This window comes from Cavia porcellus, unplaced genomic scaffold, assembly GCF_034190915.1.
Source record: "Cavia porcellus strain 051 isolate PalLab524CR breed Dunkin Hartley unplaced genomic scaffold, mCavPor4.1 scaffold_20, whole genome shotgun sequence".
NCBI classification, from domain to species: domain Eukaryota; kingdom Metazoa; phylum Chordata; class Mammalia; order Rodentia; family Caviidae; genus Cavia; species Cavia porcellus.
In genome coordinates, this window is record NW_026947503.1 from 30,937,962 (window position 1) to 30,952,066 (window position 14,105).

The 14,105-nt window shown below is 39.7% G+C and overlaps 1 protein-coding gene across 5 annotated transcripts in view; it reads right to left on the bottom strand.

Moving 5' to 3' along the window:
* The window catches only part of Dcc (DCC netrin 1 receptor), a 1,081,241-nt gene extending 1,068,615 nt beyond the window's left edge, over positions 1–12,626 (bottom strand). For all 5 annotated transcript variants that reach the window (XM_063231626.1, XM_063231625.1, XM_063231624.1 and 2 more), the window contains exon 1: positions 11,757–12,626. In XM_063231626.1, coding sequence (XP_063087696.1) covers positions 11,757–11,847 — 91 coding nt within the window. In that variant the 5' untranslated portion in view covers positions 11,848–12,626. The remainder of the gene's footprint in view (positions 1–11,756) is intronic.
* Positions 12,627–14,105: the final 1,479 nt, after the last annotated feature.

Consider the following 14,105-nt stretch of genomic DNA (forward strand, 5'->3'; position numbering starts at 1 on the left):
TTAGAATCACCCTTAGAGGTTCCAAGATTACTTGTGACTGGCCCCATCTCAGCAATTCTAATTAGCTGATGTGAAAAGAGACCAAAAACTGTCACACATTCAAGATGACTGACACTCTACTAGAGAAAACCCTCAGAACAATTTAGTTAGTAATATATGTCAGCCAGGTGTGGTGGTGCTTTTCTGTAATACCAGCACTGAAGCAAGAAAATCACCATGAGTTTGATGCCAACTTTGAGTAAATACTGAGTTCAAAGCCAGTCTGAACTACAGTGTGAGACCCTGTCTCAAAACAAAACAAAATAGACAAAACACAACAAAACAAAAAACGGTATGGATTAATCAAACGAGAATTACCTCTAGCATTTATGCCAAGGGGCTATTTGGTCAACAGTTCTGTAGAAAATGGATATGGATAACCAAGGGAGAGTTAATAAGGCAGGATGGTTTTGGTATAGAACCCATAGGAGGTGGGTTATAGAGTACCAAGTCAAATTACCAGTGCATGGTGTAATCTACATCCAACAAAGGCTGGGACTAGGAACCCCTTGACCATATACTTGACCTAGAAGTTCCCATGGGACTTTGATTATCGTATTTTATTTCTAAGTCTTTAGAACTATAATAATAAAATTGAGAAGGATTTCAGAGTGGTTGTCTAGATGTGTAAATTTTTTTTTTTTAATTTGGGAAGATGATTTCAGGATTAATACAGCTAATATACATCATGCTAATAATAGATAGCATATAAGAAATACTCCTTCAGTGTTATTAAAGAATTGGAATGTGTGTTTTACACATCTTACTACAGTCATGATTTTATCTTTAATTTAAAGAGTTAGAAAGCAAACGTTGATTTATGTCCTTTTCACAGGTAGGATAGTAAAAGTCTAGTGAACAAATATCCTGATCAAGTTCATCAGCAGGCTTTTCCCCTTAGGCCTTGTCACCTCTGTCATCATGACTGAAGGCTACAGGATCATGTGTAAAGTACAGCAGTAGATGACAGATCAACCCAGTCAGAAAACAGGTGCTGGGCAAAGTTGCAAGTCGATGACTTCTAAAAATATAGAATAGATGGATTCATAAATTCCCATCTGACAAGTGAAAAGAGCAGAGCAAGATTTGCCTACACAATTGGCTTATGTGTTGGAATAATTGTGCTTAAATTGAAAGCTCCTGGATTTAAGCTTATTTCAATTTATTCAACTAATGTTTACCAAGTATGAGAAGCTGCTGTTGGTGAGAAATGACCCTAGATATCTTCAGCTTCAGCTAAGCCATTAGAGTTCTTAGTTCTACTGCCCCTGGGTGTACTGATCTTCTTGAATTCACAATCCTTTCCTCCAAGGGGTCTTTGCAGCCACCTTTCTTACCTTGTTGTCTCTCACTGTCCCTCCTAAAACATGCCCTCAATCAAAGTAACTTGTATTTCAGTATCAACACAACTTTTTCAGGAAATGTTCATTTGAGGTACTCTTTGGATCTCTTCCTTACAATACTTTATCTTCCACAAAGCCTTATCTTATTAAAATTATGAATTAACTGCTATGTTTATTTGATTGGAATGTTTGCCATACTAGACTCTAGGCCTCATGCCCACTCTAATATAATGCATAGAACACACAGTAAATAAGGGGAAAAGAGCCATGGAAATATTGCAGCGTGTTTATAGCAACAAGAAGGCAGAGAGATCTACAGGGAAGACTGTGGTGTGCTTATTTGTACCATCCCCATGCTTTGGTTTGCACATGACTGATTCTTTACACCTGCCAGCAGTTTTGATCCAATCAATCTAAGAATACAGAGGTGAGAGAATTGGTTCTGTCAGCCCATCTGGCTAACATGAATATATTGATGATGTAATGTATAAGCACTATATTTGATGTTTTCCAGTCTGTCCTACTTTGCTTGTATTTTTTTTTAATTCAGTGTGTTGTTCTGTCTTATATCTTGCTTAGTTGTGTATGTGCTTGTCATTTGGATTTAAAGATAAGCCCCTAGAGGGCAGAAATACATTGAAACTTCTCATTTATTTTCTCATAAATGCTCCGTAGCTATTATCTTGAATGAAATATTAGATTGTATTTGTTCCTTATAATATCTCAATGACTATTTTAGGCATCTAAAATCTTATCTGAAAAGTAAGAGTGTAAGTTTAAGGAGGCAAAACATATATCGTGGGCTTTACCATAAGTTAAAGAGTATCCTGAATCTATATTTTTTAATGTATGATTTGAGAAATCTTACCCAGAAAACCGCATTAAATTTGTGGTCCTTGATTACCAGAAAGCTATAAACAAACTAGAGGGAGTTAAGGTAAGAAAAGTGAACATGATTAAGCTTTGGGAAGGGTAGGAGGAGAGATTAAATGAACTAAACATTTATCATTCGGCTAAGTGAAGACTAAGAGAGAGGCAAGAATGATGTATAGTTAGAATTATTCAACATCTGTCATCACAGAAGAGGCAGCATCACTAAAAAGGGGAAACAGGAGCCAGGTGACAGGGTTGGAAGGAAGAATATTCCAAACAGGAGTATCTAAGATGAATTGTAAAGTAAGCTCCCCCATCCAAATCTGATATACTGCTGAAAAATTTCCCAAGGGAAACAGTCAACAAACCATCCCTGGAGATAACTCAAACCAGAGAGAGAAAATAACTAGAAATTGTCCTGCAGGGAACAGCTCTGCCCAGACATTTGACATGAAAGGAAAGCTTTGCAGATTTTTCTCTCTAATTTGTATTCTTCCGAGGTCCCATGAGGCTGAGAAAAGATGTGGGAACAAAGGATGGAGGACTCTGAGTGAACAGTTTGCTTAGATGTCACAGCATTGGCTCACATCTCTAATGAGGTGGCGCAAAAGGCAGCACACTAGAGAGGCCACTTATCCAATGCTTTGTGTCATCCTGGGGCCTTCATTAGCCTGCCCCACAGGAGTAGGTGAAACAATTAGGAACCCTAACAAAAATTGGCAGTGGAGATGAGGTGTACATGTGCAAGCACAGGTGTTGGTTTAAAACTCAGCCACAAACATCATAAATTTAACAATGCTATTGCGCCTATGTATTTCATTGTATTGGAAACATGCAGAAGGTCAAATGTTCAGATGACGACTTTTAAGTCAGATTTGATACCTATCATTATCACTGTGACTAAGTCCTTCTTTGATTCCGTCATATTCATGCAATTCATAATATACCTCAAATTAAACTTGGCACCATGGTACCCTGCATCCCTAAAAAGAGAATCTGTACATAGGCATATAGTAAATAGGCTAATTCAGAATACTGACAAGGAAGGGCTGCTCTGCATAATCAGAGGCTTCACAGTGTCTATGAATCTCTTTATCAGATCAAAATTAGTAGACATATTCAGAAGGTCCTTAAGTGAAACCTGGGCTAATGCAAATGTTTCACAGAATCATGCAACAACTTCCTAAAAGTTAGACTACTATATATACTATACTATATAGACTATAGTTAGAACTATATATGCCTAATAGCAAAAGATGGCTTATTAAGAGAAAGAGAATAACTGTCATTCATACTCATGGCTAAAAGCAATTCGATGCTCAACTGGATAATCAAAATCACAGACTTATCTTGCTGAAATCACAAATGGCCAACAAATTTATGGGAAAAATGTTCAATTTTATTAGCAATCAGGGAAATGCAAATTAAGCTCATAATGAGATGTTAATTCACATCCACCAGATGAAGGCAAATTAAGCAAATGAAAATACCAAGTGTTGGTAGAGACATGGAAAAAAAAAAAAAAAGGAAAGAAGAGTTTTATGTGTTCCTGGTATTTTTTTTTCCCCAGCTACTGTAGGTAGAACCTAGGGCCTTCACCTTGAGTGGATTCATAGTCCTTTTTTTATTTTTTATTATAAGACATGGTGTTATAAAGTTGCCCAGCCTGTTTTGGTGAGTATTTAATAGATGTGACACATTGTTGCTTCCTGAAAGTAAAAATGTGCATTCAATGACTAGGCAACTCCACTTTTAGGACACACCTTAAACATGAGGGCAAAGTTTTACTGGGGAACCTGTTTGAGAATGTTCAAAGTAGCGTTAGTGATAACAGCAAAAATCTGAGTCTCTAAAAGTCCATTAGCAGTGGGTTGGATAAACAGTGGTTATTAATATCACAGAATATTATATAAAGGCTCCTTGACATACAATCATATGCATCTACCTATGTATCCATGAATTTCAACTACCTGATGTTTAGCCACATGTAACACAAATTACTGTACACACACATTCTATTTTTTTATTACAACCAAGCGTGAGCAAACCAAAATGGCATATTAAAGATCCATGTGTTTGTGCCAATGTGGTACAAGAATTCAAAAATGGAAAATTCAGAAAATGGCTATTGGATCCGGGTGTGGTGGCTCACACTTGTAATCCCAGCACTCAGGAGGCTGAGGTAGGAGGATCATTGTGAGTTCCAGACTAGCCTGGGCTACAAAGTGAGCTGAAGAGCCTGCACTGCAAGGAAAGATCCTGTCTCAAAAAAAAAAAAAAATGGCTATTGATTACATATTTGTTTCATTATTATTTTATCATGATCTTTAAAATTATTATTTATAATTGAATAATATGTTTATGGATAATTCATAATTTTAACAAACCTAATGTTGAAACCAGTAAAATAACTCGAATCAGCCTAGTCTACATTCTCATTTAAAAGGAAAATATATGGCAGGAAGAACAAATAGTATCCTACTAATATTCGATTTCAGAAGTGCTATAAACCCACCATTTACAATGAATTAGAATTCTGTATCTCTAACAAAGGACTCGGTTCTTGTTTCTCAACAAAACTTAATACTTATTTCTTAGCAAATCAAAAGTCAAGAAAGTTTCAGCTGAACACAAAAAGTAAACAAAATATATTTTATAAATCCAAAATAATTTTTTTCACTTTTTTTTGTTTTATCTTTTTATCAGTACGAGGGATCGAACTCAGGACCGCCTGCTTGCAAGGCAGGTGCTTATGCCGCTGAGCTAAATCCCCAGCCCCCAAAATAAAATTCTTAATAAATAAATTCTTAATAAAATAAATAAATTCTTAATAAAATAAAATAAATCATGACCATTTGACAGAAAAAATAAACAGCACTGTCCGGTGCAATATATTCAGAAATTATCATGATGATATCATTTAATATAACAGTGAATTATAGCAATGCATAGGATCTATGAAGAATAGATACAAGTGCTATATACTTCTTTGCTTTGTTTTTGTTGTTGTTGATGTTGTTATTGCTTTTCTGGTAATAGAGACTGAATGCTAGGAGTGTTAAGTTACACACCTATCTCATTTTCTTTTTCTTTCTTTTTTTTTTTAATTTTGCAACAGTGCCTAACTAAAGCTTAAGTAGCTGGCATTATGCTTGTATACCACTGTACCCAGCTTACAGATTTCTTAAAGGGCAACTAAGAGAGTCTAGAAATATCATATTTCTAGAAGAAAAAAAATCTTTTGTTACTAAGACAAATGTCTTTACTTAGTAACACTAATATTGTCTGCTTAATTCCTTAATTAAGTGCAGATTTAAGAACTTCATAGATACTCTAGAATAGTTATATTGAAAAGTCTTCTTATTAGGTCACACTTCACTAACAATTTGGTATTTTCACAAATCACGTCACAAAGATTCAGTTAAATTAGTGTAATATTTTTGTCCTAGATACTCTCAAGAGTAGACTTCTAGCAAGAACCAGTATTAAAGGATAAGAAAACAGTAAGAGAGAAACCACAAAATTACAGTAGACAGTTGTTAAATTTGATTGTAATAGTCACATGAGTCTAAAGGGTCTTCTGCCCTGGAAATTACAAAACTACTAAGCAAGTAGGAAATCACCAAATTTAGATTTGAAAATTAATCTAAACTCTATCACAAAAGTCAAAAGTAGATTATAGGAAGTGGACTCCAGGAATTTAGCAGAAAAGAGTAACTCTTACTTAAGTCATATCTTAACAGTAGACATAAAAAATACAGTCAATAAATATGATATGATTTCTGTGTTTCCTGGTTGGACTTTCCACAAAGAAATGAAATTTGTGAGTGATATAGTTATTTGGAACTACTCATAAAGAACACCATGTATTGGGATGACTGCTGGCCATCAATAATGAAAAGAGGTATATTCAGTCATATGCATTAATATATATTTCTAAATCATACCACTGGACAAAGTTAGGCATTTCAACTAAGAAAGAAAATTTTTTTTACTGAAGAGTTGAGTTAAAGGTGGCTTTTAAACCTCAGGCTAAATTTGTCAAAGTATTCCAGAGCACTAGAGTAATTCTGATCATCAATCAGCCAACCTGTATTCTTTCACATTACTACAGTGTTAAATCTGGGAAATAGAGGTAAGGAATAAACACTCTCATGTGGAAAAAGCAAAAACGTGGTATTAAATGGTGCTGCAATTTACCTGAGTGCTACAATTACAAAGGTGCATACTAATTTGCATTTTACTTTTTTGCTATTACTCGGTTGGCATATGTAAGATGTAATTTTTATCTTGCACATTTTTATTGTTCTACAGTAAAAATAATCTAGAGTCCTTATTCTTTCTTCCTGACAAATTTAGCATTGCCTTCACTTGAGGTTTGTTTTGAAAGAAAATATCATAAATGCAGTATGTCTGTGGCATACCATGCATACTTTGGTAAGATAAGATATATTCTGTCTAGGCAAAGTAGTAACTTTGAAGAAATTTTAAATTCCATTTTTCCACCTAGTATCACCTTTGTAGACAAATAATATACCTAGGTTGACATAATCATTGATCCTGTAGAATTCACTCCTGTCTCTTCTCAAAGCTCTTGAGTGCCAGAACTTTGGTAATATTGGCTCGGAGGCCACAGAAAGGTTAGAGTCTCCTAGAGTGACAGTCTAAGTAGCTCTTTTTACCATGCAACATAACTCTCCATACTCATGAAAATTTAAAACTATGTTTAAAGGTAAATGTCTATAACCTTGCAAAGTGTAATACAGCATGTTATGCCTTGTCCTAAATGAGAGACTTGGTTTCCAAGTGAGAAAGACTCCTGGGGCTCCATCAAGAGAGCAGTATTTATATTCTACAGATTGAAGAAGAGAGATATGATTCTTCAGAGGTAGGCTAGAAAAAAAAAAAAAAAAAAGCAGCCCATAGGAGGCTGCCAAACAACTCATTGGGCATTGAGTTCATATTTAATTCAGTATGTTTCAATCATCAGTTAGGGAGATCCTAAGCTAAGGTTCATTAAGGTACAACTGTTGTGACAACTCATGAAGGTCTTAAATCCATCTCTGCAACATCACAATGAGAGGAAAGCAAAAGGAAAGATGCCACATTTACTTGAATTGTAACTGTGTATAGTATTTACCATGTCACTTAAAAGACTATGGTATCTTTAAGAACTGAGTGACTTTTATCTTTCATTAATTAATCAAGCAATTCTCAGAGAGTTTATGTCATTATTCTTTTCACTCAAACAAAACTAAGGTTTCCAGAAATTTATGCATATAGTTCATCTAGAGCTTATCACTGGAGATAGATTAATCCAACCAAATTTTATCATTCAAGCTGATAGTTTGTATAACAAACATCAAACACAGCATCATATTTTCAATTTGTCATGAGTTCCTCATCTCTATGCAGACCAGACCTCTGGCAACTGGGGAAAGCTATAGCCAGGCCAGAAGAACTCATTTACTATTGGAATCACAAGTGTTATTACATAATTATGCTACCCTAAATCATCCCAGTGTTACACATCAGAGGAGAAGGAATGAAAAATGAACGTATATCTTCTTTACATGTGTATGCTGGTGTTTTAACTTAAGAAAATTATGAAAGACAACTGTATGTTTTTCAATATAGTTATCCTGGCTGGTAGAATCATGAGGAAAACATTTGTTTATAACGTTTAGGATGCCAATTTCTCAAAGGAAATAAAGTGTAATTTTAAGGCATAGTATCACATTGAAAGAAATACTGGGTTCAGAAACTTGAGCACCGCCTTTAGACATGAACACAAGGGGGAAATTAAAAAAAAAAAAACAGTTTTGGTGAGAAAACTGAGATTTAAATAAGGGCTAGGTCCCAAAGGATAATAATCATGCTAGATTAGATAAGCCTACTGTGTGCAGCTGGGAACATTCCAGATACAAGCCACATATATTTGAATTTGACTCTAGAATCTACCAAACAGAAAATGAGTCAGAAAGGATAAACATTTCTCCTTTCAGAAGTGAGGCTTTTGAGGTAGCGGGTGTTGGGATTCCCTTAGAAGATGCATTATCATCTCTTCTCTCTCTAGAAATAAGTAAAAATATTATCCCCTCTCCTCAGATGATTCATCTCCCCAAATCTCTTGTCAAGTTCCCTACTGGCTTAGAAACCCATCTTGCTTCCTACAAAGATCCTTTGCTCCAGGAGCAAGTTTCAGCAAAGCTCCATTCAGTAACTTACAGAGGGTTAAAGCTGTTCTTCCTCAATGAAAACAATAGAAGTTTGCTGAGAGATTAACTTTCCAGGGAATGAATGTAAGTCATATACACTGAGAAGTTATAAATCTCTCTCAAGAAAAAATAAAAAAGTACCTATCAGCAGCTCACGCCAGCCCAGCTTTTAAGAGCATTAAAGCAAATGCACTAAGCCCTAATATATTCCCATATAACACATGTGGGGGCCGTTACACATGCTTCATAACTCAGAGGGCAGCTGCTGCTGTGTGAGAAATGGATACTGAGACAGACAGGTCACTATGATTTATACTGCAGCACTCACAGAGGAGTGGATGGTCGTCCTGCCCATGCACTGTCCACTCAACAGCAAACCCAGAAGGGGGATCTGACCTGCTTTGGTTGGGGCAATGAAAAGGAGGTGGTTAGGGCAAGCAGCAAACCTCCCTTCATTGGAGCTACACTACCCAAACTCTCCCTGACTATTTTCAACAGAAGGCAATGAAAACACTTATGAATAATTAATTAGTGATATACCTATTTCGTGTATTAACATCTAAAATGCTCATTTTACTGAGAGAACTAGAGATATTTGCACCTGGATGTCTCTGCCTGTGGCTCATGTCAAATACAGAAGATGACATTTTAGAACAGTCAACTAAAAGGCCACAGCCCTCCTCCCTCAGCATCAAGTCCTCACCCTAGCATGACAATGACCAGAGATGTCCTTTGTTGTGTCACAACAAGCTCATACAAATCCACAGCAGCTTCAGACTTTATCTAGAGAGCAGGAAAGAGCTTACTCCTATTGTGCTCCTCTCCATAATCCTTTGTTACCAATCAACAAAGTCTTTAAAATCCTGTACTGAATGGACTTCACTGCCGGTAAACTAGACATTTGGCCTTATTAAGGGCACCTCCTACTGGTCCTTTCTTAGAGTGAACTGTGCTTACTTTATCAATTTCCTATCATGTTCCTAAAGAGGAAATAGCTAAGATTTTTTTTAAAGAAAATAAATAGAGTGATTGGAATTAACAGTATCTTAAAAGTGTATCATTCACTTTTGTAAGATCCATAAAAATTGTGTCACAATTTGTTTGCAAATAACAGAAAGGAATTTAGAAGTACAGAGAAGTTTAATGATGAAAATCTGTAAGCCCAAAAAGCAGCATACCATTTGTATATGTATATTGTGTCTGCCTTTCCAAACATATATTTGTCTATGAAAAACAAAAATAAAAAAATTTGAGAAGGAAATTAAAGTATAGCATCAATAAATGATCCTAACTCTGGATATTTAATTAATTTAGATGGCAATAAAGCATATTTTAATTCCACCTCCATTCATTTCCTCCCAACCTCTGCAGGACAGAAGTCATATGGGAAATGGCTTTTAAAATTGTGAACTACTATCATGGTTCTTTTTTGCACATCTTGTTTAATGTGATATCTTCAGCCAGAGCATTTTAGGTCACGGGTGCCTCAAGATTCTGCACACTTTCTGCCCAGCCAGGGAGTATCCCAAACTATCAGAATGAGCTCAAGTTAATCCGTGCCATAAGGAGGGTCCTCCCAGCCACAACATCCAAACCTCTGCAGATCACAAGGAAGGAATTTTAAAAAGACACCTATTCATTACAGTTAGGATGCTCCGGGTCCCGCCCACCTTCCGCGGGAGTAATTGCCCAGGACAAAGCTCTGGGAAAGAAAACTGGGGAGGAGGGAAGTGGCCCAGAGGGAGGAGGGTCCGCGGGCAGCTGAGCGCGGAGGTGCAGGTCTGCGCGCACTACACTCTCGTGCACGTGCACACACAGACCACACACACACACACACACACACACACACACACACACACACTAACGCTCTCTCTCTGTCCAAAGGAAGATGAGGAGTTGGGTCTGTGTGCACGCGCAAGATTCCTGCCTGCGTGGGTCGGTCGGCGACAGGCTTTGGGAAGCCTCGGGAAGGCTGGCGCATGCCTGCCTGAATCCCTGGCGACTGAGGAGAGGCGCTTACTCTGCTAGCGTTGGCAGCGGTTGGCCTTGTAGCACGTAGCAGGGATGAGAAAACCAGCACTAGGATTCCAGGGAGACAAGACTTGGCCGCAGCGATTTAATTCTAATCCCCATTAATTTTCAAGGAGCAGGTTCGGGTGCTCCTACCCAAGATGCGATTCCTGCTGGCTCAGTCTTTTCCTTTGGATTTGGGGAAAGGTCCTTTACTAAGAGATTTAAATGCTCAGCCCCAGGCGCCTCTCTCCTTCCCACCAGGCCGACTCCTCTACCCCAGTGTGCATCTACTAGTGACGAAGTGCCCAAAACCGAGTAAATCTTATAAGAAGTCACTTCGCACGCTCTTTCCTTTTCTTTTTATTTCTTTTGGCCATGCAAGCTGCAGCTCTGTACCCACGAACTGCAGCAGCCCAGAGCAGCCTTCAGACCCCCCTTTCTCCGCCTTTAGCCCTGTCCAGCCCCAAACAGTTTTGCCATTTATAATTAGAAACCGGGTTTGCCAAGGGCTAGGACCAGGGGGCCGGTTCCCCAGAATATCAATCATTTGGAGTTTGGAAGCGTCCTGGAGATATTTGAATACTTAGCTTGTGAACTGCATTCACCATTAAAACAAACAAACAAACAAGCACACACACACACACACACACACACACACACACACACACACACACACCCCTGCCTCCTGCTGCCAACTCTGCACTCCCTTGGGCACCATGATCCCCTTCTACGAATTACCGAAACCCATTAGCTGTCCCTTTTCCCATTTCTCCATAGCAAGTCTCAAAACAAACCCAGGAGGAGCACTATTGGCATAAAAACGCCTCAGTCCCGTGCGCACGCCGTTTGAAAGCCCCTCTGTGGCCACCTTCGCTTGCTCCTGTTGCCCCAATTCTACCCCCACCCCGACCCCGCACAGGTTTCTCAGGCTTTAAGGATTCCAACCCACTGACTTTCAACAACGTTCCTGTCACCTGTCCCAGCTCGCCAGCTCTCCAAACCGAAGCAAGTTATCTGCAAAAGCAAAGGTTCCAGAAGCACTGGATTTCAAAACAGCGAAAGGGTGCCCCTCTCCATGCCACCAACATCCTCTGCCCCAGGGGAAAAAAGTCTTCTGTCTTTTATCCCCCACGAGGCAACTAGGGACAAGGAGAGTGGTGGAGTGTCTTATGTCCCCTCCACCATAATTCTAGTCTCTCCAAATTCTGTAAGAAGGGAAAAAGGCTAATGGGGTGGGGGAGCGACGAGAAGAAAGGAAAGAACCTCTTACCGGTGACTTGAAGATGCGCGCTGAGCAGGGAAGCTCCGAAGAGTACAAAAGCCAGCCTGGGTACCCAAACACATCCAAGACTATTCTCCATATTTCAGCCAACACCTTCGGGGTCGGGGGTCCTGGGCAGCGGCGGCACTCACACACATACACTCACACACGCATGCACACATACACACACGCACCGAGCCCCTTCGACTTCCTCCTCCTCCTCCTCTTCGTCCTCTTCCTCCACCTCTCTCTCCACTTCCCCTGCGCCTTTTTGGATCCGAAGCCTTTTTCCGTGCCCACTGGCAGAATCAGTAGCAAAAAGAGACAGCAAAAAGTTCCATCCGGTCCAAGAGATCTGAAGCCCCAGTAAAACCTCAGAAAACTAACTCAAGGAAGGAGAGGGAGCCAGAGAACAGAAGACAGGTCTCCGTGGGGTTTGCCAGTCATCAATAAACAGAATATCCAGGAGGGACCCAGAGGAGCGGGGAAGCAATCCAGAGGCCGCCTTGTGCATTAAAAGGTTGAGGCCAGGTCCATGTCGTCGGTTGGGGAAAGTTGAAGAGAAAAATCCGCGCAAGAGCTAGCGATGCTGTTTCTTTTGCTTCCAAGAGCTGCGGGACCGAGGGCGAGAGGCGGGGGCCGAGGGGTGGAGCGCTCTCACTTGTTACTGGGGTGTCCGCCAGCGGTGTGTGAGCGGGGAGTTGGAACCGTACTATCCATTGATCCGGAGAAGTGGAGGGCTGGAAGGGAAAATGTGGAGACCGGAGGGAAACGAACTGGATCAGGCAAGGATTCCACGCGAAGGGGGGTGGGGGCCGAGAGAAGGCTCAGGAAAAAAGAGCGGACAGAGGAGGCTTCCAGCAGCCGCCTTCGCCAGGTCTGCGTCTCCGCGCGCAGGGATGCCCTCTGTGGGCCAGGCGTGGGAAGTCACTTTTGTCAATGGAGCCCGAGAACATGCGGAACCAGGCAGGTTTTACAATAGTCATTTTTGACGCTCAACAGCCAGGAAATTGTTTTTATTTGACCGTAAAACCTAGGTGCCAGGACATGTATTTGCTTATTTGACCTCAACATTATTTAAACAGTAATTTTTCAATTGGAAAAAAGAAAAAAAAATCACCTACTTTAACTCCCTTCTAGGACCCGGAAAGTAGAATGCGAAACCACTAGCCCCTGGCATTGTAGTTAGCGTCCTCACTTGGTCAGATGTCGTATTTCCTCTGTGTTAGACGGGATTTGATGCTTCATTTAACCTGCTTCAAAGCGCTTACCGTGGTCCTGATGCCCCGTGGCTCCCAGAAAATGCAGCTGGGAGATTTAGGGCGACTCAATCTCTATCCTTGTGGGGTTTTTGATCAGCTGGGAGAGAAGCATAAATGGATAATGATGAAACAGCACCGTAAATATGATGATCCATGTAATGAGGTGTTCTGGGAGAGGAAGAAAGATAAACTTCTCCAGTCCCAAGATGTGAAGTGAGGCAAACTGCACCGGCATACGCGTGCGCGCGCGCACACACACACACACACACACACACACACACACACACACACGCACGCACGCAAACACAGTCTCGGTGTAGGGAGTGAACAGAGTGTTCTCTCAAGAAGCTACTTTTAACTGAGAATCTTTGCAAATCTTACCTCCACTATGAGACTTCATGCTCGAGAGATTGTCTTTCATCTTTTCACCCCTCAAAGATACTGGGATAAGACCTAAAATACTGCACAGGCTAATACACTTTTACTGAATAAGTGAACTTTCCAGCTAGCGAGTTTGGCCAGGAAGACTGATAAATAGAAGTATTACTCTCATAAAAGGTCTGTCTGTTAAGGAGATCATCAGCTAGTTTTCTCTTTTCTTACTATATTACATTATCTACACATTCTTTCTTTCTTTCCCCCATATTTCCTTGTTCCTATCAAGTTTATCAGGTTGTGAGATGATAAACTATAAATACATATTTGGAAAGGGAAAGAGCATGACAGATATAGAATGCCACCAATAGAATTCCAGTGTCACTAGAACTGGACATGAGTGTTTCAGATCTTTAGGTATGCTTGTCACTTTATGCCCTGAAAAAGTAAATAAGTACGTGACTGTGAATGCTAAGTCAAAATCTTCTGACTTAAGTTGTTGCTGGCTTTCCTTAGAATGGGAGAAAAGCCGTTGACTCCCTAATTTCTCAAAACACTCAAACTTCCATTAACTAAGGTTGAGGTTTCAGGGCTGTGGTCCAGCACTAAGGCTTTTAACCGAGTCTGTAGATCTTCCTAAGACATCACAGCTGATAATCTTCAGGAATGTGGTGAACATATAGGTATTTTATTTATAAAATGATTCCTTGGGTGTATGTTC